The 25,122-nt window shown below is 47.4% G+C and overlaps 9 protein-coding genes across 9 annotated transcripts; 4 read left to right on the top strand and 5 right to left on the bottom strand.

Moving 5' to 3' along the window:
• Window positions 1-488: 488 nt before the first annotated feature.
• Window positions 489-2,267, top strand: FPRO_10160 (uncharacterized protein; the record flags this gene model as incomplete). Its single annotated transcript, XM_031233631.1, has 5 exons — window positions 489-659; window positions 727-830; window positions 897-1,244; window positions 1,301-1,441; window positions 1,502-2,267. The coding sequence occupies 5 exons, from the start codon at window positions 489-491 to the stop codon at window positions 2,265-2,267; spliced, it is 1,530 nt and encodes a 509-aa protein (XP_031083448.1).
• A 1,660-nt stretch (window positions 2,268-3,927) lies between these two features.
• On the bottom strand, window positions 3,928-5,965 carry FPRO_10159 (uncharacterized protein; the record flags this gene model as incomplete). The annotated part of the gene is made up of 10 exons (XM_031233630.1): window positions 3,928-4,170; window positions 4,224-4,360; window positions 4,408-4,478; window positions 4,526-4,609; window positions 4,666-4,836; window positions 4,884-5,114; window positions 5,172-5,277; window positions 5,332-5,613; window positions 5,660-5,733; window positions 5,799-5,965. 10 exons carry the CDS (start codon window positions 5,963-5,965, stop codon window positions 3,928-3,930), a joined length of 1,566 nt encoding a protein of 521 aa, XP_031083447.1.
• Window positions 5,966-7,191: 1,226 nt separating this feature from the next.
• Window positions 7,192-8,293, bottom strand: FPRO_10158 (uncharacterized protein; the record flags this gene model as incomplete). The annotated part of the gene is made up of 4 exons (XM_031233629.1): window positions 7,192-7,611; window positions 7,664-7,847; window positions 7,905-7,997; window positions 8,067-8,293. The coding sequence occupies 4 exons, from the start codon at window positions 8,291-8,293 to the stop codon at window positions 7,192-7,194; spliced, it is 924 nt and encodes a 307-aa protein (XP_031083446.1).
• A 530-nt stretch (window positions 8,294-8,823) lies between these two features.
• Window positions 8,824-9,712, top strand: FPRO_10157 (uncharacterized protein; the record flags this gene model as incomplete). Its single annotated transcript, XM_031233627.1, has 2 exons — window positions 8,824-9,380; window positions 9,436-9,712. 2 exons carry the CDS (start codon window positions 8,824-8,826, stop codon window positions 9,710-9,712), a joined length of 834 nt encoding a protein of 277 aa, XP_031083445.1.
• Window positions 9,713-10,136: 424 nt separating this feature from the next.
• On the bottom strand, window positions 10,137-11,921 carry FPRO_10156 (uncharacterized protein; the record flags this gene model as incomplete). The annotated part of the gene is made up of 1 exon (XM_031233626.1): window positions 10,137-11,921. The coding sequence occupies one exon, from the start codon at window positions 11,919-11,921 to the stop codon at window positions 10,137-10,139; it is 1,785 nt and encodes a 594-aa protein (XP_031083444.1).
• Window positions 11,922-12,662: 741 nt separating this feature from the next.
• Window positions 12,663-13,622, bottom strand: FPRO_10155 (uncharacterized protein; the record flags this gene model as incomplete). The annotated part of the gene is made up of 1 exon (XM_031233625.1): window positions 12,663-13,622. One exon carries the CDS (start codon window positions 13,620-13,622, stop codon window positions 12,663-12,665), a length of 960 nt encoding a protein of 319 aa, XP_031083443.1.
• Window positions 13,623-14,146: 524 nt separating this feature from the next.
• Window positions 14,147-17,284, bottom strand: FPRO_10154 (uncharacterized protein; the record flags this gene model as incomplete). The annotated part of the gene is made up of 4 exons (XM_031233624.1): window positions 14,147-14,806; window positions 14,853-15,386; window positions 15,436-15,968; window positions 16,030-17,284. 4 exons carry the CDS (start codon window positions 17,282-17,284, stop codon window positions 14,147-14,149), a joined length of 2,982 nt encoding a protein of 993 aa, XP_031083442.1.
• A 446-nt stretch (window positions 17,285-17,730) lies between these two features.
• On the top strand, window positions 17,731-18,657 carry FPRO_10153 (uncharacterized protein; the record flags this gene model as incomplete). Its single annotated transcript, XM_031233623.1, has 1 exon — window positions 17,731-18,657. One exon carries the CDS (start codon window positions 17,731-17,733, stop codon window positions 18,655-18,657), a length of 927 nt encoding a protein of 308 aa, XP_031083441.1.
• A 361-nt stretch (window positions 18,658-19,018) lies between these two features.
• FPRO_10152 (uncharacterized protein) lies at window positions 19,019-24,953 on the top strand (the record flags this gene model as incomplete). Its single annotated transcript, XM_031233622.1, has 8 exons — window positions 19,019-19,311; window positions 19,358-19,622; window positions 19,683-19,736; window positions 19,797-19,862; window positions 19,912-20,145; window positions 20,204-20,315; window positions 20,371-24,644; window positions 24,693-24,953. The coding sequence occupies 8 exons, from the start codon at window positions 19,019-19,021 to the stop codon at window positions 24,951-24,953; spliced, it is 5,559 nt and encodes a 1,852-aa protein (XP_031083440.1).
• Window positions 24,954-25,122: the final 169 nt, after the last annotated feature.

The following is a 25,122-nucleotide window of genomic DNA, read 5'->3' as shown; positions in this document are numbered from 1 at the left end:
TCGTATACGACAGTTTAAGCACTCCGGCCTCGTTTCGTCGCATTTTTGGTGACGCCGGCGGCATGTCCAACACCCTTGTAGAAGAAAGGTCCCGTATTAGCTAGTAGAACCAAAGCATTGACAAGACCAGATGAAAATTACACACCATTTCTCGACCGTTTTTGGCCCATGATCCCGAGGCTATTTGCAGCGATGTTCTTTGCAACGCAAAGGAGAGTTGATAGGTGATGAAGGCTTATCAGGAGAGGGGAGAGATAAATGTACGTATGCTGCTTATCAGGTATCCGCCCGCTTCCATAATAGGCAAACTTAGGCTCGCTTGATTAAGCCCTTTTGGGAATAGATTCACGGAACTACTAAGCCAGATTCCGAGATGCGTACTCTTCTAGGAGCATGAGAGATGGGTAAGAGCAGATTTTAAACCTCATTCAAAAAGATTAAACGAAGAGAATTTGCCTGGGTTTGCTTTCCAACGATTGCTCGTCACAATGAAATCAATGAATCAGCCCGGAGGCATCTCATCTGTCATCAGCCAGATTGAAGCTGCTGGGGACTCTCAGCAATTACCAGAGCTCTCACGCGTGGCATCGACGATCAAGACCAGCAAGACCAAACAATATCTGATCACATTCCTGATACTGATATGTAATTTGACGCAGGTAAGAGCCTCCAGATAGCCTGTACTCATGTTTCGTGGCGGAGTATTGCTAACATTACTGTCCCAAGTTTATCTCCATGTTCTCGACCGTAGCTGGGGGTTACGAGCTTAGCAAGATTCTGGGGAAGCCCGTAGGTCCAGGGCAGGCCAACTGGATGGCTGCAGCTTATTCGTACGTTGATCCGTCATACTTCGCCACGGAATCTACTCGACAAAGAGACTGACTTATCTACTCCAGCCTTACGCAGAGCGCTTTCGTCCTCATCAGTGGTCGTCTCGGCGCCGTTTACGGTCACCAGAAGCTGCTTCTTCTTGGGGGCATTATTATTGTCACTTTCTCCATTGCCAACGCCTTTTGTAACACTTATAACTCGTTTATTGCAATCCGCGCTCTTACTGGTGTTGGTGGCGGTATCTTGATGCCCAATGCAGTTGCTACCCTTACTATTATGGTTCCTCCTGGCAAAGTGCGCAACTTCACGCTGGCCATATTTGCGGCATCGCCTCCAGTTGGAGCTGGCATCGGAGCGCTGATGATTGGAGCCTTTCTCGAGTATTCAGAATGGAAGTGGCATTTTATCTCTGTGTATGTTTGTCGTACTCTCACTTTTAGCACCTTGGACACCGCTGACTGGATCCTAGGGCATCTCTTGGGGCTATTTGTTTCTCTGGGCTTTTCTTTGTTCTACCTCCTGAGGAGCCCGCTGACAAAGGCGGTAACATTGATTGCATTGGCATCATTACCGGCTTGGGAGCTCTTCTATTATTCTCTTTGGCCTGGAAGTGCGTTTCCCCTTCCTCTCTCCCCCAAGCAGCATGGCACTTTGCTAACTGACTTTAAAGTCAAGCACCAGCTGATGGATGGGAGACTCCATATGTTATTGCGATGCTGATCGCCTCGGTTGTGCTGATGGTGATTTTCTTCTTTTGGGAGGGTAAATGGGCCGATGAACCTATCATGCCCCCTTCCATCTTTCGCGGCAGAAGCTTCAAGGCCCTCACGGTCGTTGTCTTATTCATTTACATGGCCGTTGGTATCACACTTTGGTACATGGTAGCATGGCAGCAATTGATACGAGGATGGTCCGTCCTCAACGTCGCTGTCGGCTGGATCCCTTATGGACTAGGGGCATCCTGTGCCGTCATTTTGGCCGCGTGGTTGATCCCCCGGCTCGAGGCACAATGGATCCTTGCCATCGGATGTGTCACCTCGCTGACAGCCACTATTTTGTTGGCTACAATGCCAGAACAACAGAGTTACTGGGCACAGGTTTTCCCGTCAACTGTATTCGGTAGCTTCTGCCCTGATTTTGTATATGTTGCTGCACAGGTTATTGCCAGCAGCAGTGTGGGTAAGAAGGAGCAGGGGCCAGCTGCTAGTTTGATCGGGACGCTTAACCTCTACGGCAACAGCTTAGGTCTTGGTTTTGCCGGCACGATCGAGACAAACATAGCGAAGAGTCATGCTGGCGAAGTGCTGGGGTTTCGGTCCGCATTATGGTTCGGAGCTGGTTTGTCTGTCATTGCGCTACTGATGGACTTAACAATGGTGAGAATAAACAAAGAGGACAAGGAAGGCTGGGAATCGAATGAGACCGAACTTGAATGATCTGATGGACGAGCATAAGATTAGAAATTAGTAGTATATGAAAGAGGAATCTTTAGCAATCATTATCGATTATATGTAACACAAACATAGATAGGAATGACTAAAGAGAGCTAAGAATAAATCCAAAGCGAGGGCCAAGATTAAAGATAAATTCATAAAGTCAATTGTCTGGAAAATTTGAACTCCTTGTAATTACAATGCTTTTCCATTTTCATCAACCATCCCAGAGACAGGAATAATACCATATGGGCGACCTTTCTTAATCCTTAGAGGAAAGACCTTGTATTCAACCAACGCCACATGTACTTAAGCGGTTTTCAGTTTTTTATTCAGGCTGTCATTGACATTGTATTTGCCATTTGGTGAATTCAATGGATGAAATGACATTAGGTTAACTGGCGAAACCGCGTTCGGAGGCGGGGCCTTGACTTGCGAGCATTTTTCGCTCCATGATGCAGTGATAATCCTCGCGAGATGTGCAGATAAAGTGTAGGTAGCAGCCATAATTGAGCAGTAGCTTAAGTTCGGGGATTGTTTGTATGGAAACGATACGCCAAAGGTTGTCTGGGGGCGGACAATAATAAGTGCTAGTTTATTGCAACAAAATAGTCTAGTTATTCAGGGCCTCTCATCAATAGCCAGAGTTATGCCACATATTAAATATCTAGCGACGAAGGCAAGATCGGGTCTGTAAGATAGAGCTAGGCAAGCCCGAGGATCCATTCTCCTATCTTGCTCACAGTAGCCGAGCTTAGGATTGCCGATTTAGGTTTAGCTGATAATTCAGGCATGCTGTACAGTAGGTAACACTTCCCCACAAAATAGACAACCTGCATTACAACCCTACCAGGCCCGTCTACTTATCAGATAGGGACCTTATAGGAAAACGGATGACGAAAGATTACAATGCCAAAATGTGAGTTCGCTCTAGAAGTAGACTTGGCGCGCCGAAATAAATTCTGTACATTGAAAATTAATTGAACCACTTGCCATGCAGATTATAAGTTTGTATACTGTTCTACCTTGCAGTCACTGGCATCAGGCTGGCCATTGCTTGGCAACTATTCTTGCCACTGAGGCCTGGCCAGGAGTGCTACAATGTGTAGCAGATAACAATATATGATATGCGTCGCCGTTGGAGATCGTTGGTTAGTGACTGAAGGAATAAGAGGAAAGGGGAGCATCGAAGAATTTCATCCATAATTGAGGGGACCTATAGCTATGGATGAAGATGTAATTGTGGTTAAACTGAAGGAATAGATATTTACGAGTAGGCGGAGATTATATATCTAAAAAAGTGGCTATTAAACTTAACATAACGGATAGAAGGTACTAATACTAAGACGACTAAACAGGATATTTTGGCAAGTGGTTGTTGATTATCTTTCTATTCTTCAGAAAACTTTTCAGAGACTGACAACTTGACTTATTAGAAAAATCAGATATTAAATCTTTAGTTATTTACTAGGGTAACTTTCATTCTGTGAATACAGGCGCAAAATGGTTTTATATACGTGGGAGAGCACTGTTTCAGAACTACATTGAAAAGTGTATTATAGAGGCTAGAAAGGGCCGGCCTATTACCGATCCGGCCGATATACCATATTTAAGTACATATTACTCCAAACTTCAGTCTAAAGTATAAGTTACTCCATCAGAACTATGCAGCCTGGTCGTGGGCTTTGACGTGAGCCTTTTGTCGCTTGTCCTGGACGCATTGCTCGACATCTTCTTCCAAGCCCTCAATGACCTGGATATCTGAATCTATATCAACGTTGTTGAGAGGGGAGAACTTGCCGCGGCCCTCGAGCAGCCACCCAGCAATCATTGCAACAGCCAAACATGTCATGATCAAGACGGTATAGTTCATAGTATCGGCAGTCACAGGATGGGTTTGCGGGATCTAGCGCGCTGTTAGCCTCCAGAATGAGCATCAGGAATAGGACAGGGACCCACGAATGCCACGATGATAACAAGGACAGAGTATAGAATAGCAACAATGTATACCGGATTTGACCAACCTCCAAAATCCCAGCGGGGACTTGGAAGGAGCATTGATCTTTTGGTTAACAGAAGGATAAGTGCGGGAAACCCTTTATTATATCAACAAAAGAACCAAGAACGAAACAGGGACTCATACCGAAGCTAATGATCTGGCAAACAGCTTGTGCACCGATTATTGCGTTGAATGCGGTGAGCGAGAAAAGATAACTAGGATGCGTTAGGGAGGCTTTAACGTTGAACGCCTTCTATCTCACATTAGACCAATAGCAAACACGATCACACATGAGAGGTTGATCGACCACACAGGAAGGTTTGTGTGGGGAGATAAGTGCACCAGCCTTGTGAAATGTCAGCTGTGGATATTCTGTGAGGATGGAACTCGTTCAATCCATACTTGTCATTCCAGAAGAGACCATTATCTCGGGCGAATGCATAACCTTGACGACTCATCGTAATGGCCGAACCGAGAGATGATGCGACCATGTTCACGAGTAGAATGCAACAAAACACTATTGCTGCTGCCCGGCTGCCAGTGGCGAGTCGAATGATTTCGAGCACGGGGACTCTGCAGCGTGTTAGCAGTATCCAGCAGGAACAAGGTATTACTCTCACCCAGTAGATGTTGCAACAATAGCATCCAAGTCTTTGACAGAAAAGCCAAGGACAAGAATCCAAACAAGACCAATTGCAAATTGACTGAGGATGACGATGATCATGATGCGGGGGAGAAACCGCTTAGGCTGTGGAATCTCCTCAGCCAGATGCGCTGGCCCATCGAGACCCATCAGAGTTGAGAAACTATTCATCAGTCCGAGTAGGACAGCGAATCCCGTAGAAGAGTATCTAGTCACCACTTGATTAGCGAGTTGGATGACGAACGCATTGTCATCTGACACGAACCCAGTTCTGTTGCTCGTTTCTACAAAGACGAAACTTGCGGAAGCTTTTGGAGCCTTGACAAGAAGCAGCACAGAGAAAGCCACGAAACCAATCGCGGTTGCCCAGCCTATACAAGTCAGCAAATCTATGTATGGGGGCTTGCAGCGATGCTTATACTCACAGCCAATATTCTCCAGCGTGGGAATACCCCTCAGTCCAAAGAGGTTAACGAGCCAACAGCCCATTGCAACAATCATGTATGCGACAAACAGACGCCATCGAACAGTCACGTCAAAGTCCGCGTCGCAGAGATTGATCAGTCCGAGAAACAAGGTGGCAGTAACAGCACAGCAGGCCGCGTGAGTCAGGACCCAGCCAGCATAGTTCAGCCAGCCGAGAGGATAGGCAACCTGTCGCTTGTACTTTTCAGGGGTCAGAAAGACGGCATAGTGATAAGCGCCGCCTGGCAAAAGTCAGTACGGTTGATAAGCTGTGGGTGGCCGACATACCAGCAGTAGCGAACCTTGCAGAACATTGCGCGAAGACGAGCATGATACACATGACGCAAAGACTTGACGCCGTGCTTTAAAACAGGTTTGTATCAACATCGACATAAAAGGTGATGTACGCGAGGGCTTCTAGACTTACTAGCCATAGATGAGAGTAGGAAGACCACCAGCTGAGAGACTGATGAACAAGATAAAGGATATTCCACCGAAGGAATTGATGGTAAGCCATCCTATACTTATGCCGCTCCACAGGCCAAAGGTGTGCGGAAGGTGTTGACCTTGAGAGGAATTGATCTGAGTAGCCATAATGAATGGTTGAGATGAGTTATGGAATGACTGTGAGATACTTGGGAGCTGCGGCAACCCTCTTAAGTATTAATCTTTATCCAGGTTCTGTTAATTCATGAAAGAGGCTTTATCTGCATTGCAGGTTGTTGTAGTATCACTATCATCCTCTACCTTTCTAAAGAGGCTCTGTGATACGCTAAAGTCATCTGGTATCCTATACTCACTATGGGATGTACATTCCGTAATTCAAAGCGGCACAAAATGCGGTTCGGTTGACTGATTGTTGAGCAATTCGGTTGTGGACAGCGGACTAATCCAAGACAGGACATCATAGTGCTATCAATGAAAGTCCTCTAGGTGATATCAGCTCAATATGAAAGAGATAAGAACCAGGAGAGATAACGCTTGTAGACATTATAGCTCTTAATTGGACAGATCCTTCTAGATAAGCATGAAGTAGGCTTGCCTGTTAGCTTGAACTACGTTATCGAAGGCTAACGTTAGGTGAATTATAGTTAGATCTGGGTTTATCAGTAAACCCCGCATAGAATGTTGCCCCACATTCATTGCTAGACCCATCGGCATTCAGTAGTACTTCCTGCAGCATTATGTTGACTGCTTGTATGCCATGGTTAACAGAGAGTGAGAGTAACCAATACCTTGACAAAACAAGCGATTGCGAGGAACCGCATTGAACAAAATATGGCTAGTATAAGATCTGGAGACCCACGTAAGAACAAACCTGCATCTCAAAGCCTTCACAAAGCCCTCAGCCGATTACATACATGCCGTCGGACTTGTTGCAAAAGTGGTCGAAGGTACAATAAGGGCAAGCTTGAATTGTCACTCTCACGGAGTTACATGTGGTCGCGATACCATATAGTGAAAAAATTAAAATACCTTCATTTAAAGCTAATTATGTATAACTGGCCTGGACTATGAGTTAATCGTTGTTTTTGTCTACTACGGCTTGACTACGGCCTACAAGGTGAACCTTTGTTATACGAGCTTAGTATAACTTAAAGAGATATTACGAGATCAAGAAGATAAATATTCATATAAAATACTCCTCGCAGGTAAATAGTCTGACAGCAAAGGAGAAGATGTCTTCTTAGAGAGGGAATTTAAAGCAAAGTCCTTCTGTCACCCGAGCGTAATCCTGGTATTGCAATATATATAAAAACAATGTACCCAATTTCAATTTAAGGTAGATCTAGTATAAAAGATAAAGGTGTCTTGTGTGTCTAGGCTACAACCTGCCCTTCAATGCTCCCGTATCCGAAAGGGTCTTCATTACTGCCCAGCGTGACGATCGGATCTCTCATATTCACATGACCACAGTTTGGGTGACTAACCGAGTAACCCAACAACGACTGTACCTCGGGATCGTAGTCCTTGATGACCTCACGAGGAATAGCCAAGTACTGGTTCTCGTCCGCCCGGTATGAGCCACGCACCATATGACAAGAAAAGATGTTGCGTCGCTCGTCGGTAATGTTAGCTCCAGCACCATGCCACACGCTACCGATGATCATAACGGCATCGCCCTTCTCCATCTCGGCCGTGGAGCACATAGACCTATCGGCAGGTCCTGAGATGGAGGCTTCGGGCCAGAAGTGGGAGCCGACAATGATTTGAGTAGCTCCATTCTCAAAAGTGCATTTCTGCGGTTAGGTCAGCACGCTGATCGGAAGAAGAAATAGTGCCAATACGTACAGTGCCTGCAACAAGCAACCCTAGCAGAGAACTCTCCCCGCTACCTTCGACATGGTCAAAGTGTTGAGCCATGTCGTCCCGGTGGAGGGGCTGAGCCTTGGATCGACCGCGAGAGAAGGCTTCCGATACGGCCAAGACGGGGTTAGACACACACTTGTATCGCTTGCCATCACGGAAAGGGTAACTATGGGTCTCGTTGATTAGATGAAAGCTTCAAACTTGAAAGGGACACTATTCTTACGACTCTTCCTTTAGTAAAAGCTTTGATGCCTCTCGATAGACAGGATGGTTGATAGCTTTGTGGGCAAATGTTGGAGACTTTCCTGCGAAGCCACTGTACACTCAATTTTATTAATCACTCACCGAAGGAAAAGAAGACTTGAACAAGATGTGGAGTACTGACCTCAGAGGCGGGTCAGTAGGAGGGAACAGGGTGCCCTCATACTTGCCAACCTTCTGATAGTGAGGGTCGGCCTCTGCCTGGATTCGATCTGCCTCTTCTGGCTTGATGAAATTCTTGATGATGATGCCCCCGTCTCTGCGAATTACGCTGACAATTTCTTCAATGGGGGCCGTGGCTGGCAACGCCGTGATTTCCGGGTTGTTCCGCTGATGAGTAGGGTTGGGCATTTTGGCGAAAGGCTCAAAGTACAATGGAAGAAAGCTTAGTTGCAGGTGTAAGGGAACTCTAGTTGCTGTAATTGTTGCTTTAAATGAATGGTATAATTTGGTTGATAAAACTGGTATATATGCACATCACTGCATATATTATTCTAATCACACCGAATATGGATCAGAAACCAAAACACGAAACGAGCTAAAAGAGTTGATAGCGTTAATTGTTCCCAAAACGGTAACACTAATGCTATCAGTTGTAAAAGCCACACTGAAGATCTTATCGCAGTGGGGCTGGGCCTGGGCTTATCTTATCCAAGGGCTTGCGGCTTTCGGCCGGCCTTTAGGGAATGTCACAGCATTTCCGAGGATAGCCAATATGATGTACAAGTTGACGACCATCTCTTTCATATCTAAATACCTGAAGCACCACGGAAGCATAAGTAGCCCGAATACCCAGGTCTATAAGGACATTACCACCAAACACTTGATACATCAAAGCCATCTTGTTCCTCTTTTGCCTATCGCTCATATCCACCACCACTATGTCTTCTGTTAAGAGACTCGCCGCTTCAGCTCAAGCCCACGATGTCCTCCAGACACTCAAGGCAGATGGCATTGTCGTTGTTGAAGGTGCAGCCAAGGCTGCGACATTAGACTCCGTTCTCCAAGAGATAGGACCGTTGGCTGATGGTCAAACCTTTGGTCTGATCGGCAAGAGTCGAACCTTTGCCACCGATCTTTTGATGAATGACCTCTTCATCGACCTTACGAAACGCCTTCTCACTGATACATGCACAATTTACTATTCCGAAGAAAGAACCGTTTCTACTGCCGAGCCTCAAGTATCTTTTACATCCGCTTTGTTCTCTAAGCCAGGATCTGCTGGCTGGGGGCTTCGTCGTCAGGACGATTGTCATCATACCATCCATCCCGCCAAACGCGAAACCGATTTTGGTATCGCGTATGCAGCGACTGACATCACCAAAGATAACGGTGCTATTCGGGCTGTTATCGGCTCCAACATGTGGAAGGACACTCGAGATCCCACTCCTGCTGATGAGACTCAAATCGAGTTGAAGAAAGGGGATGCTGTTCTTTGGTGAGTTTATTTATAGCTTTTAGATATTCTCAAGACTCATTCTCACAATCTTCAGTCTAGGGTCTGTCTTCTACGGCCAGAAGCCAAACACCACGAACGAGGCTAGTTTGTTGCTCAGCGCTTTCACCACGCCAGGATGGTGCCGCCAGGAAGAGAATCAATATTTGGCCATACCATATGAGATTGTCGAAACGCTCCCTAAGGATATTCAGCGCTTTCTGGGATACTATGTCAGTCTCCCTTATGGAGGTGCAGTAGAACATATGGAGCCGCTTGACTTCCTTGCAGCTAAGGGTGACTGGACTAAGTATATCCCTGTGGATTTAGTTTAAAGTAGTAGTAAAGAAGTCTAAAGATAGTAAATTGCAGTGAAGCATAAGGGGGTAATAACTATACTAAAGGAGATATAAGTGCCTTTTTAAAAGTTAATTAAATTAAGATATTTTAAAGGCAGTTTCCCGTTCAGGTTGGATGGTTTCTGTCTTCGGGGAAATGTCGCAAATAGCATCGTGACAAGGGTCGTAGACAGGCATTGCAAGTGAAGATTATTTGTAGCTAAGTTGAGAGGATAGTGAATGATGTTCCACGGAAAAGAGGGCTTAAACAGCCCTCACTTGAATACATTCGCCAGTATTTCGGAAATGAGCTGAACCAACATGCATATTCATAGAGCCAGTTAGGCTTTCCACACGATGCGTATGGTAGGGCTAGCTTGGAATGTAGTCTATAATAAAACATGCCTAGAGCATTAAACTATCATAAAGCTTTTCCCATTGTTTTTGCTTTATCCTTGTATATAGTAGTAATTCCCGGCGCTACTAGTCGGGACAGCACTGGCGATACTGGATTCTCATCAGGAGTTGTGAATAGGCGCAGGCGGGTAATAAGACAACTGAGTCGTGGCGACGCGGTAAGTACCGTAACGGGAACTAGAAAAAGGAGGCTAATGATCAAGGACAGAAGCCTGTGTGATGTATTTTGGGTAATCATTAGCCAGATAACTCCGAGGCCGATCAGGTTTTCCACCCAGAAGACTCGAAATGTATGACGCCAGCTGAGGCCAAGTCGATCGCGATTTTGGGCGTCCCATTTGATGGATATGCCCCGAAGCAAGCCACAGAGAAACCAGGTCGTGCTGACAGTAACCGCAGTTGAGACGATTGACGTAATGAGATGCTCTAGGACGACGGAGGTGACAAAGCGCAAGATGCCACCATAGCGCTTGATTTCGAAAGGTGTTGCCACAACAGTGAAAAGAGCGGCAGTGTTGGGTAAGAGTTTGAGAAAGAGCCATTGCGAGAGAACAGTAACGCCAACTCCGGAGGCACCAGGGGTTCCTACTCGCAATCTGATATTGAAAGCTAAAGTCATGATAAACCAAGCCATCGGACTCAGACACTTGGCAAGAATCCGACACACCTGGAAGCGATTGATGAGGCTGAGTCCTGGCTCCTTGAGCAGGAAAACATATTGCATATCTCCCTGAGACCATCGGTCATGCCTATTCATGGCATCAATCAAAGTCGGCGGAAACGCTTCGTAACTCTCAGTTGGAATCGGCAGTAGCCGGCACTCGTAGCCAGCGCGGTGCATGAATATGGCTTCCACAATATCGTGGCTCATAATGTGTCCTGCAAGGGGCGGCTTTCCCGGGAGGACCGGCAGCTTGCAATGCTCCAGGAAAGCCCTGGTGCGGATAATTGCGTTATGACCCCAGAAAAGCGCACAGTCGTTGGTCCACCAGCTAAGACCGAGGCAGTTGACGGGTAGGTAATAGCGGCTGCCGAATTGCATGAGACGTGCAAAAGCACTCACTGCTGGCGTTCCAGTCAACGCAGTCTGGAGTATGCCTATTTGAGGGAACTTCTCCATGCTAGATACTATACGAACCAGCACGTCTCCGGACATAACGCTGTCCGAGTCGAGTAGAACAAAAAACTCGTCGCCTTTGCTGTGATTTTCGGCGTAGTCATACATATTTCCACCCTTGTAACCAATGTTCTTGCTGCGGCGGCGGTGAAAGGGGGTTTGATAAGTGCCTATGCTGATATAGTCTTTGAGGCGCGCGAAGCCTTCGTCCTCCAGGCACATCACCTCCGGGAGAGTCGTATCGCTGAGCAAGACAAACCTGAAGTGTTGAAGGCGGCCTATCTGAGACAAGCTCTTGTGCATCTCGAGGACGCGGTCAAATATTGAGGTTGGGTCTTCATTGCGCATGAAGACAACCAGGGCTGTTCTGGACCTGAGTTCTGGGAGGGGTGCTTTGGCGTCGAAGTAAGGATATACGGACTTTTCTGCATTGCCAAAAGCCATGACCAAGAGACCAATGACGGCATTCCAAGAACCGACAATGGGCTGAAACGTGCAAATGAAGGAGCAGAGTAAGATAGTGCCCTCAAGGAAGGTGATGCCATCCTTTTTCAACATGGTGTAGTTGCTCCATTGAACCAGAGATGAGGTACCAAAGAAGAGGGCCATGATCAGCCAATGGCGCTGATATCCAGGCATGCCGGTAACCTTGACAGGAGAGAAGATGCCCATATTTTGTGTTTACCAGACCGACGGACTCCTAATTTTGGGTGTTTTGTTCACTGGAATAGGAAATATCACTTAGTTGGAGTGAGATGGAAAGAGAATATTCTCTTTTTAAGTGTCACCATATTAATAACTGGCTCATTTGTGTCAGGGCACCTGATGGTTCAAACAATAGGCTGATTATCTAAAAAGGGGCTCCTAAATGATGATTTTTCTGTTAAGTCCAATTACGATCAAGTTTACACATGAGCAAATAAAATTTGAATTTGCAACTGATTGAATAAACTTTAGTTGCCTGCGTATAGATCGCCAACCAGAGGGTTTCTGAAGGATTGTCCACGTAACCCGTTCCACATCACCCTTGTCACAGGCCAGATAGAATTACTGCTCCCATCCCAGTTTCCATACCCAGCCTAGCTCTCTCTGTCATCAAACGGTCTCCTACTGCCTGGCGCGTTTAATGCTATAATACAGGGCTATTTACACTTACAGTTAAGGCTTTAAGAAACTTTGAATTGGCTACAAGAAGATGACAAAGATAAGTCTAATCTATTATAGGGGTTTAGTTTTGATATGAGATTATATTAACATGTACTCCGCCAGGATGATGGACCAAGGAGAAAACCGCCAGGAGGACAATTACGTACGCAAATATGTAATCGTCGTCCTGACCATGAACATTAACGCATGACGATAACTCGAATGATAGGCTGCGATAAAAGTTGAATATTCATTCATTTGGCTTGTTTAGGGCGAAGAGATTATCTTGGTGACCGCGGATTGATCGTAATTCGACCCGCAGAGGAGCACAACACTTGTTTGCCCGGCTAGTTTTGATGCGACCTTGTTGAAGCCAGCAAGAGCCAAAGCTGCGGAACCTTCAACAATCATGCTCTCAGACCAAGCAAGCTCCTTCAATGCCTCCTTGATATCGTCCTCACTACAGTCAATAAGTTCATCAACAACTGCATTTGCCAGTCCAAGTGTTATGGTGTTCTCATCGATGCCACCGGCAACAGCCTCGGCCAAAGTGGGAAGATGTTCTGTTTCGACAACGTGTCCTGCGGCCATCGACTCCGCTAGTGCTTTGGAGTTGACCGCTGAAACACCAAAGACTTTGATGCTTGGATTGTTTGCCTTGAGGATGGATCCGATGCCACTGATAAGACCTCCGCCCCCCATTGAGATGAAGATGTTGTCCATATGGTCACACTGCTCAAGAAGTTCAAGGCCAATTGTACCTTGGCCTGCAATGATATCAGGGTCGTTGTATGGCGATACGTAAGTATAATCACCAGAGGCAGCAAGCTTCTGGGCATGTTGCTCCGCGAGACCAGCCTCAGCACCATGCAGAATCACTTCGACGCCATATGATTTGATAGCATTTAGCTTGGCAGGAATAACAATCTCTGGAAGGACAACAGTGAGATCCTTGGATAGAGTTTGTGATGCCAAAGCGCAGCCGATGCCGTGGTTACCGGATGAAGCAGTGATCAATCGGCCTTGCCCTGCTGCTGAAAGTTTGGACATGGCGCCTCGGACTTTGAAAGATCCCGTGAGCTGAAAGTTCTCAGCTTTGAACAGGACATTGGCTTTGAGATCGCGGCCGACCTTCTTGGCAGGGATGAGAGGTGTTTGGTAGACGTGATGACGAATGCGGCTTCGCGACTGCACTGAAGCTGCTGCTATTTCTTGAAAGGTTGGCATGGCGTTGGCAGTTGGGTCTGAAGAAGAGAAGATATACAATGTGTGAAGTAAGCTCTGATGAAGGCGTCTGAGGTGAAAAATAATTGAGGATGGAGTATCTGCAGGTCTCGGCCGCATTTATGTATGTCTAGTCTGGTCGATTCTGGGATTGGATGTCTTTACTAAGGCGCGCAGCGCACATGTCAGCAACAGCCCAAGCTAAACCATTCTTGGCAACTCTTCTGACTACAGCGATTGGCTGCATCGCCGATACGATCGAGACTCATGGGATTCAGAACACCTTATAGGACCTTAATTGATGCCTTCGAGGTGTGTCTTCTAGCCCAATGAAGAAAGCCTTGCCTTACTTGTCCAGTTATGGGCTAGTGGGCGAGGATCAGTATGAGAGCCGCAGCATTTAGACCTGCCTAATCAGGATAATTAAGCGTTAGTACCCACTTAGGATTACAGAGCAGAGCAGATTGATCTCATTGAGATATTTTACAATCTAAAATATGCTGATCTTGTGAGTCAATATCATATACTTAGTAAATCCTAGCACACAACCTCGTTCCAACGTCAGCCACCAACTGGAGCCATTCTCCTGGTGGCGTCTGATCTTTCTGCTCAACACATTTTCCGAATACCTCCCAGACCTTGAGGAACTTGTGATTACTCTCCTTTGTCGTCTCAATAGTATCAAATGCTTTTACCATCCAATCATACTGTTTCACCTTCCTATAAGCCTCACGAGCCTTCTGCTTCTCAGAATCCTTAGCAAGGAATACTCTAACCTGGATGCAGTAGAGAATCAGGGCTGCGAGACCAGCTGCTAATGCAGTCGCGACAGATGACCCGTCCACGATCTCCGGGGGAGTTTTTCTGTTTGGACCGCTGTCGACTTCGACTCTATCACCGGGAAAAGTGTAGCTCAGACCCGAGGTATTACCGACGTAGTCTACGCTTGCACCTGAAGAGTTTGCAGCGCCGATGGTGAAGATCTTGCCTGTTGCTGCTTTCGAGGGATATGTTTGGACGTCGTGGGCTCCCTTGTCGCTCGCCGAGCAGAACATGAGGATGTTGGCGTTGGCAGCCTCGATGACGGCGTTCTCGAGGTCCTGTCTTTCTCTGTCATCCTTTGGTGGGTCGATGGTCCATGACATGGAAATGATTTGGACTCCTTGTACTATCGCTGCACGGATGGCCTATCGGTGTTAGTTACTGTTGTCCATCATGTTCCAGTTTACATACCTTTGCAGCACTTCTGGCGGTGATATTCAGCTTGGTCCCATCTTCAGATGGAGTATCCTCAAGTCTCAATATGAAGAGAGATGCATGCGGACACATGAGATGGATATTCTTCGCCATGATAGTTCCGTGACCAGTTCGAGACATGTAATATGGATCGAGAAGACCTCGATGCTCAGAACGTATGCAAAAGCTTCTACCACCGGTAAAATCGTAGTCAAGATCCTTTATGTCAACTCCATCATCAATAATGGCAATCTGGATTGGTCCGATCATCTCGCTGATCTTAGTGCCAGGGGCCATGGGATAATTTGCCTCAGCTTCAAAGACCAGCTTTCTGAAGTCTGTCATACACTGGATCCACTCGTGCTTGGTAGTATGCTCTGGGACTTCTTCAGCGCGAGCTGGGGTCTTGTCAGTTCGTCTTCGATGCGTATTTGGCCACTCTAATTCGACTTCGAGTTTGGGACAAAGTAGCTTCATTCTGTTCTGGAACTCGTTCACATTGTATTCAGTTCGGACGGAAGATTCAAGGCCCTTTTGCTGTTAGTATACCGCCATATGATGACAACTAGGCAAGACTCACTTGCTGGATATGAAGTTTGACAAGCCCCAGTTCGGTTAACTTTGCTAACCCTCCAGGCTCGCTCCAGCCTCTGAGGACAGCATTATTGCCGCTCCAATAGAGATGAATCTCACGTGCCTTCGGAGCGGCATTGACAATGACTTCGGTGCACAAGTCTGTCTTGTTCCAGTCCCAAACCTCAACGCCCATGCCTTGGAGCGCCTTCTCAATGGCCTCATCACTGTGCGATGGGGAATTGGGATCAGAGTCTTGTACAAACACGCGTAGGACCGTCTCAACGCCCTTGTTGCGGAGCTGGTTGAATATATGCACCAAGTCCGACCTCCCAGCCCCATCTGGTACGGGCTTCATTTGTTTGCGCATGGAGGTTCTCGACTTACTCTGCTGTGGCTCCTCAACCGTGATTCTAGGGATCCAAACGTATTGTAGAGTGTCCTCGAAATTGATGTTGCGCAGAAGATTAGTAAGTCCCTTCTGAGTGAGGGTTTCATCTGGATGCATCATGCCAGAGAGGTCAAAGCTAAGCTCCTTGTCTACGGCATGTCAAACACAATTCAATCCATGAGTAATATTCAGAGGAAATCTTAGACTTACCCGAGGGTGTATTCTTTCCATACAGGATCTCCATAGCGTCAGTGCAATCCCGGGATCTCAAATAGTGCAGCTTGAGCAACCGTTCAATTCCCTTCACAATTGTCTCATCCACTGGATCTGATTTGCTGCCACTCTTTTTGCCCTTCTTGGACTTGTTTGTACCTGATTCATCAGTTGTCTTCTTTTTGCTGTCATCTCCAGCATCTGGAACAATACTTGGAGCCGGTGAGGCAATGGGCACAGACGGCTGGATGGTGATACTGCCTCCATACTTGGTTCGGTGATCGACTCGTACGCTATCCCGCATCTCATGTCGCATGGAGCTGTTAGGCGATGAGATAGATGGCACAGATGACGACATGCCACGATTTGGAACAGATTCTGCTTCTTTGCCAGGCTTCTCTGCTTCTTCTGCCAGTTTCTTTCTACCCTTTCTGACACTTTCTTTATGACACCTATAAGGAGAGAGATTTGCCTTATTGAAATCGCCGTTTTTGCTGTTAAAAATCGCCCGATCGCCCTTGTCTAGCATCATCTTCACATACTGTAGCTGTTCTCTCTTGCAGTTATTATAGTCAACAGCAAGATGAAGCGGGGTGTTCCCATTGTCGTCCTTTGCTGCCAAAACCTCGGGCTTCGCTTTCTCTATGAGTAGATCAAGGAACTTGATCCTCTTGTGAATGCCGATGTGAAGACAATTCATGCCCCTGCTTCCGACGATGGAAATGATGCTGCTTATGTCAGGATGAGCCTCGCACATCCACTGCACTAGTGGTTTCTTTCGCTGCTCAATTGCAAGGAACAGTGATGTGCACCCCGAACGGTCTTTGATTTCGAGGTAATTCTTCTGCTGGCAGAGGAATTTGATGAGGGGCTCCATTTTTTCATCCAGGTTAGGAAGTGACTTTTTGTCTTCCTTGGCCATGATGTGAAGAGCTGTCGGCTGGTCTCTGTCTCTAGTCTGGCGGGCGAGGTTTGGTCCCCGATGGGTCACGAAAGCAGCCAGTTTCTGACTGTCGGTGAGGTCGAGTTCTCCATCGCGAATTTCTCTGAGGACTTGAGTGAGCATGTCCTTCACTGAGGCTTTCTCACTCTCCTCATCCCCATCTTCATCCTCGCTGCCACTGTCTTCGCTAGACACATCGCCAACTTTGGACGCTGCGTCTGTGTCTGCTTCGACAAGGTCATGATCTGGCTCTACATTGTGGGGTTTGTAATCCTGGATTGCCGTGCTCATTTTCAGGGCTGAGGACATCTTGGATATCTTGCTTGTTGTTCAGGGACCTAGAGAACTTCCCAAACCTTTTCCAACCATCATAAACGACACCAAGCAAGCAGATAATTCAATTCTCGGCATGTCACGCTTTGACTCAGGCAAAATCCAGGGACTCTGAAACCGACACCCCACCCTAATCTCCAGGGTCTATTCTGGTGCGTGTGATAGGGCCTCTAGGTTCCGCTTTGCAGGGGCCACGTCACTACCGGGTTCCATTCAAGCTGCCAGGGATTGTACAGCCCTGTAAGGATGTTCATAGCAAAAGGTCTTTGGACCTGGCCATGCGGTCAGCATATGCGGCTAGTATTGCGAATAGAGTTTGGAGATTTACGAGCCACGAGACTCACTACCAAATATGAGCATAAAATGCAGTGCTGGACTCGCCATGCCGAGGTTTATCAAGCATTAGATGGCCTCCTGGCAAAATGGTCCATACTGAGAAAGAAGACTACTACGATTACAGCGATGGAACCACTGAGTTCTTCGACGTAGACGCCCAACTAGATGCAACATCCATCAGCATCGGCCTCAATATATCCGCAGGGAAAAACAACGAGTTTCACACCCGCAATAACCCAGCGACGCCCTTTCAACGATCGACAATCACTGAGCGGCAAGGAATAACTCAAGTACAGTGCTTTTCACGCGAGATCATCCATGGCTACTTGTCACCAGACGGAAACAACGCGACCTTGCTTGTCTATGATCTTCATCTCGACACAACCAAGAAATCCCGGCGTATCCGCGAAGCTCAAGTCAAGTTCGAGTTTAAGAGCAGCAATCCAGGAGGCTCAGCACCCCAGATAGCAAAGGTCGCACCTCATGGAAGTGTCTCCCTGTTAGCAACATCTGCCGAAGAATCCAAAACTATCGGCTATGGACTATCGGCTGGAGCCAGCCAGTTCTTCAGCGTCGAGAGCTCGGCCAAATGGGAGAAGACGGTCAGCCAAACAAAAAACGACGCTGCCAGAGTAGCAGGTGGTTTTCTCTGCAATGACTACGGCAAGCAAGTGGGTGCTCAGTGGAGCCTTTTCGAGAACAGGCTAGTAGCTTCGGGCACACCGAGATTTATGCGCTTTGCGATTCTACTCGACAGGGACAACGACGAGGAGGAGTTTGAGTGCAAAGTCACCATCAATGCTAGTGGGGATTGGAAAACCGTGCTGGGAGGATTGGTTGGGTCTACGCCGCGCGATGATCCTATCCTGTTTGACCCGACTCTGCCGCCTACGAACAAGCTTCGCAAGGCTTACGATATCGAGAACCTGGCATCACTAGACTTGGATGAGTTTGTGGAGATCGAGTTTGATAAGCCTCTGAATAACATTGGGGGAGCACGAGGTTCAGCTTAACAGGCCTCGGCAGATCATAGTCGTTTAGGGCAGTAGAATTATGCACGCACGGGCCCGAGTGCCGTGAGGGATTTTATTCGCCTGATCCTTCGAATAGACTTCCAGCTTAACCACGAATGCTTCCTGTCATGTGCACCGTTGCACTATCGGCGGCTAATATACCTACACTAACTACTATGTGAATCATTTCAAGCCCTACCCATGTCGACCATAGTGACGGTGAGTCTCCACATTCCGCTTAGCACGGAGACAAGACATATTTCGCTGACTGGGATTGTTTCTCTGCGGAAAGTCGGATGAAAGTCAAGGAGGCATTCTTGGAACCTTGGTGAACTTTTTGAGAAACACTGCCAAATCTGACATGTCTGACTCGGAGTCCGTTTCCGGGTCCTCCTCGGGGGGTGGTGAGGTCCCGTCTCGACGTTCATCTGTGCAGCTTCAAGATGAGAGGCAAGTTGAGGATATCGACAGTACTGAGAACTCAAAGATACAGACGGAAGAGATATGTGAAAACATGAGAAATGAACCCCCGACTCTCAAGCTTACCCAACCGACGGAAGCTGACACCAAGACTGAAGTCTTACACCTTGTATGGCAAGAGTCGCCGTCAGACAGTGATACAAGTGCTCAGGCTGCTGAAGCACGACTTATAGAGTAGGTGTCGCACCAACGCCAGGCCTCCGATACTGATGATCTACAGTTTCATTGTTATACCTGGAGTGTATGCAAATTGGACTGACAAAGACTTTGGGCCAAGCCCTGGATCTGGAAGCTCAGCTTGGGTCACTAAATTCGCCGAGGAAGGCCGGGAGAAGCTCAAAAACGCTCACAGTAGCTGCCGCGTGTTTCGATTCGACTATGACTCTTCCGAAATCTTCTCTGGTCATAGGTCTCGAGAGGCAATCCATCGGGTTGCCTTAAGATTGCTCAATGGGCTACGCTCAAAGCGTTACGGCGAGATCAAGGTATGGGGTGACTCATCATCTTAACACTATTTTCAGTCTGACATGGAGACCTACATATAGAAACGTCTTATATACTTTATCAGTCATGATATCGGAGGTACTATCGTTAAAGATGCAAGTTCTGAGGCTTTTTGAAATGCTGAGACTTGTGTAACTTATACTGACCAAGCTTAGGCTCTCATTACAGCTTCCCTTGATAGGAGCTCATGGCAAGACATATCAGAGATGACACGAGCCTTGGTTAGCAGCCCGATGTATTATACAACTTACTTGATCTGACAAACTATAGGTCTTCAACGGCTGTCCACACCGCCAGAGAGACACAGTCGACCTGGAAACGAGGCTAGCTAGCTTTCTCTATAGCAACTACTCTCAGGACTCCGAAAAGCCACGACCTTCATTGGCACCAATATCAGGGCTCACCAAAGCTATTACCCAAGTGAATGGGCTCTTCGTAACTTCACATATCGCGCTGCGCAGCTGGATAATAAATTTGCACTCTCACGGACTAAACAGCAATGGGGTGAGTGGTTCAACATCAGATGCAGTGCCCTTATAAACCGAGACTGACTTGAGATCAGAGTTTCGACGCTTACTGCGCGACGCTGGGCATACCGTTGGAGAAAAGATTGACAGCACCAACCGGAACGGACTATTCTCCTCTTACTCAGTATCTTGCCAAGATAGAACCAGGTATGTTCAAGAGACTCTGTCACTGCTTAATGAGTATTACTAAGTGTCTTATCAGATGTGCGGGACCCGAAAGAGTCCATCGGAGCACGGCAATATTCCCAAGAGAGAAAGCTTCTTGCTCTGGCGTCTCCAGTCTATCCACTTCGAAACAAAGTTGAATCCAACCCCTTGGCCGATCTTCCAGCTTATCAATCCTGGCTGAACAGTCCTTGTCCTCAAATACTCTATCTCCACGGTAGCCACCGGGTTAGGGATATGGCCGAAAGCGTGTTTTATGAACTTGAGGATGAAGCCACAAGAGTGAAACGACGTGCGAACGTTCTCTACTTCTCTTTCGATAGGTTCGACGTGCGCGCGGATAGTATTCGGGACATGATAGCTACTTTCTTGGCGCAAATTTGTAACCATCACCCGAAACTCGGACCCGCTATAAATCGACTGTGCAGCCAGATCGAGAATGAAAAGGGATGGACTGAGACAGACCTGATTCAGTTCTTTGAGATGTTTAGAATTTCAGCGGAAGTCGAGCAGACAATGATTATTATCAATCACTTCGACGAGTGCACTAAGAACTCACGGAAGAGGTTTCTTGATCATATCACTGACAAGTATTACAATGATGAGACTCCCTGGAAGATTGTGGTTACAAGCCACGAGCCAAGTGCTTTGAGCGAAGAACTATCTGGTCCCTTCTGTGTGCCTATTGATATATCTTCCGAGGAGCTAGGGAATATCGCTGTGGATAGTTTCGAGGCCGACATCCAAGCACTGATAGGCTCAAGGGGGGATCTGAGTCTCAGAGACGAGCAGATCCGTGAGGAGCTGAGGTTTATGGAAAAGCTTAGTCCTCCAGTGCGCCATATCCTGCTTGAACAGCTGAGAGTTCGCGAAGAATGGCCCGAAGATATATCGACTGATGATATTCTTGGCTTATTGAGCCTCTCAGAACATGTGGCGGATGGCGACAAGCCTACATTATCTGTCCTGAATGCAGTGCTCAAGCAATACACCGACCGGAAGTCCCTCGAGTGTCTTTTCTCTTGGCTCCTATATGCCGTCAGACCACTCACAATCTGGGAACTTGCCACTATTACTTCTTTCTCAGACGAAAAGGAATGTACTAAAGTGTCTCCCAGTTTCATGGCTGTCGGCCGGCTTGTTGAAAAGATTGAGAAGGACTTTGCTGGTATTCTTGAGGTGAATCACAACGAGGTCAGGTTTAAATACCCATGCTTCCACGAAATCATGGTCAATGATGATGCTTCAGCACAGAACGCCGAAGATAAGGATTATCTATGGAACAAGATCAAAGGCAAAGCTCATCATCTCATCCAAAGCATGTGTCTGGACTACCTATCCAGATATGCTGTTCAGGAGTATGTCAGAGAGACCTTTGCAGTTGCAGACTCAGCAACCTTCGAGACACCACCCTTCCCAGACCGCACAAACCTTGCTTCATATGCTATACAGGCTTGGGCACATCACTATTCTCTCACCTCCCCTCTTCCAGACATATCCACCTTGTCATCGAAAAAGGACCTGGTTCAGACCCTCGCCAAAGCTCAGTGGTGTTTATCTAACCCTGCCACCAGACGCTCTCCCTGCTTCCAATCTCTGTTCCCAATCTTTGCTGGACTTGGCCTCCCTAATGTGGTGGAGCCTCTAGGTAGTGATGACGCGTTGCGAGGTCTTATCGAAGCAGCAAGCAAAGGACAGAAACAAGTGGTCGAGGATCTTCTTGGCGAATACGACTTTACGCCATTTGAGACATGGGATGTTCTCAAGGCCGCAAGCTCCTCTGGGAGCGAGGAGCTGATGAAGGCCCTGCTGGAAAAGATAGAGGCCAAGGGGAAAATACCTGACAACTTTGAGTGGCCGCCTGTTTTGATCTATCGGGCTGCCAATCTGGGTCTAGAGGGGTTTGCCGAAAGAATACTCAGTCTTGGATGTCCCGCAGATCCCGATGTCGATTGGAGAAACGAAACATCCATGCAAGCATCCCCTCTATATCAGGCCGCATGTCATGGGCATACAAATACACTCCGAGTTCTGTTGAAGTATGGCGCCAATATGGAGTACACCAGCCTGTCTGGAAGAAACCCGCTTCACAAGGCTGCCCTTGAAGGTCACACCGAGACTGTCAAAACCATTTTGGAAGAGTCACAGGTCAACATCGACTGTGCTTCCGAGTCAAACTTCACTCCCTTATATCTCGCAGTGCTTGGCGGTAACCACAGCACAGTGAAACTGCTATTGGAGAAAGGTGCAGACCCAGATATGGGCATCTTAGATTCTCACGCTGGGGATGATCAGTGGACGCCTTTGCATGCGGCGACTGATGACGGTTTCATGAAGTGCATCAGGCTACTTCTAGACTACAGAGCCAATCCAAACATTCCTGGGCCGTCTGGACCTCCTTTACATTGGGCAGTTACTCATGCCCGCGTCGATATCCTCGATATGCTTCTCGATGCTGGAGCTGATCCCTTGACTAAAGTCCTTAAGAAGCCTCTCTTAGTCACGAGCGTCGGGTCCGAGCTAAGGGAAGCTGGTCTCGGTATGCTGAAGAGACTTCTGGAGCTCAAACTAGACGTCAACTGTAAGGACGGTGAGGGTAGCACTCCGCTTGCCACTCTAATATACTCGTACGCAAACAAACCAGCGGGCGAATCTGTCCAAAGAGACAAAGCCTTGAGAATGCTGGTAGACCATGCAGCTGACGTCAATCTGGCCAGCGATGACATGTGGACACCATTACAATATGCAGTCATAAGGAAACAGTACAATGCGGTCGAAATGCTCCTGGAAACAGGTGCTGATCCGAACATAGCCTATAAAGAGAACGAGGCACCAATTTGCTCTGCGCTTGAGCAGTCCAAGATAGCCCGCCTGTTACTCGACAAAGGTGCAAACCCCAACGTTGGTTTCTCCCGCGGATTCACTCCCCTCACATACGCTGCATGCTTTGGTCACCAGGATGCGGTGGAGGTTCTCCTTGATTACGGAGCGACTGTTGATCTTGAGTATAGCTTTGGAGATGACGAGCCTCTTAACGATTGGCTTAAGGGCTGGACTCCTCTCATGTGCGCTACATTCCGAGGTCATCATGGAATCGTTCGAATGCTGGCTGAAGCTGGAGCGGAAATGAGTCGACGAGACAAGGAGACAGGGAGGTCCATCGTTCACCTTGCGTTAGTTGGCGGAACCCTTTCGACTATCTTGGAATTCCCTTCAAGGATTGATCTAAACGCGGTGGCAGATAATGGACTAGGAGTCCTTCACTATCGTGATCTTGAACTCACAGAGCTTAAGCAACTGGTCAACGCTGGAGCAGACATTGATATAGGAGCCGGAGAGAGACTTACCCCTCTGCAAGTATACGCTGGCTGCGACTTTGAAAAGTTGCAGTATATCGTCAAGCGTGGAGGGAATGTCAATCATCAATATCATTATCATGGCTCAGCCCTCCATCAAGCTTGCAGAGCCGGTCAATTTAACATGATCAAATTCCTTATTGAGCATGGGGCAAACTTGAACCTAACCAATGAATATCTGGGCACACCTTTACAAGCCCTATTTATTGCTGAAAATCCAATTGATACGCTGGAGCATGAAAGCATGGTCTGCTATCTCTTGTCAGGACACGAGAGCACACATGCGGACATCACAGTCAAAGCTGGTCTCTGGGGCTATGCAATCAACTCAGCTGCCTTTGGAAGTCTACCTCCCGTCATAAACCTCATTCTTGACCAGAATAACGCTAAAGTCAACGTCGAGGACGACATGGGTCGCATGCCCATGCATTTTGCGGCCTATAATGGCTTGGCCAACTTTGAGGCGGTTCTGGAGCGAGGGGGTGACATATATGCCAAGGATAAACAGGGACGTACAGCGTTACACTGGGCTGCCCAGACAGGAAGACTCCAAGTTGTCAAGAAGATCATCTCACTTATGGGTGCAGAGTTGGATGTTGATATCCCAGATATTGATGGTTGGACACCTCTTTGCTGGGCACCTCGTCACGGCTCAACACTCCTCAAGCCAGAAAATGCAGGAGAACCAGCACTTAGTGCTGATGTTGTGAGACTTCTCATTCAGAATGGGGCTAAGAGAGATGTCATAGTTAAACAGGGAGAAGAGACGTGGACTCCCCTGAGCATTTCTCGCTATCACAGAAGTGATCCAGATGTTGTATCATTACTGGATAGTTGCGGTTCAACGGATGCGGACGATAGCGAGAACACGTCCGAAGTGGCAGAGAAGAAGTCGAAAGCTTCATCAAGGCTAGGAGTGCAACAGGAAGATTCCTCCTGTGATTATTGCTTATCGGTTAGTACTTGGCATTCTTCACAAACATCAGCTAACCTCGATTTCTAGCGCATCTATGGGGTGTATTGGGTTTGCAATACTTGCAAATGGTTGTGCTTCTGCCATAAATGTTACCAGCACGCTGATATTCTTCATCCGGGGCATGACAACTTTACACAAAATGGTGAAGAAGAATTTGAGGGGGGTGAACAGGACGTTTCAGCAACAACCGCTTCTGGCTCCTCAGACACATATTCCACCTCTGATTCTGACTCTGATTCTGGTTCCAACCATTCAGAAGCCGTGGAGGATAATGAGGATAGTTCTTAGAATGGATTAGCTCGAAGGGAACGAAGAGCTGTGGGTCTATGTGATGTATTCCTTCAAATGCCCACGGGACACCAATGACAAAACAATCTTACGTAAAGGTTGATTGATACAGCAGATAACCAGCTCTACACTCATGGTGATCGTGTCCGATGCTCTACCGGCTGGAGTT

This window comes from Fusarium proliferatum, assembly GCF_900067095.1.
Source record: "Fusarium proliferatum ET1 genome assembly, contig: FPRO_scaffold006, whole genome shotgun sequence".
Lineage (NCBI taxonomy): Eukaryota > Fungi > Ascomycota > Sordariomycetes > Hypocreales > Nectriaceae > Fusarium > Fusarium proliferatum.
Note: the sequence above shows the minus strand (reverse complement) of the source record. Positions and strands in the feature narration are given on the sequence as shown.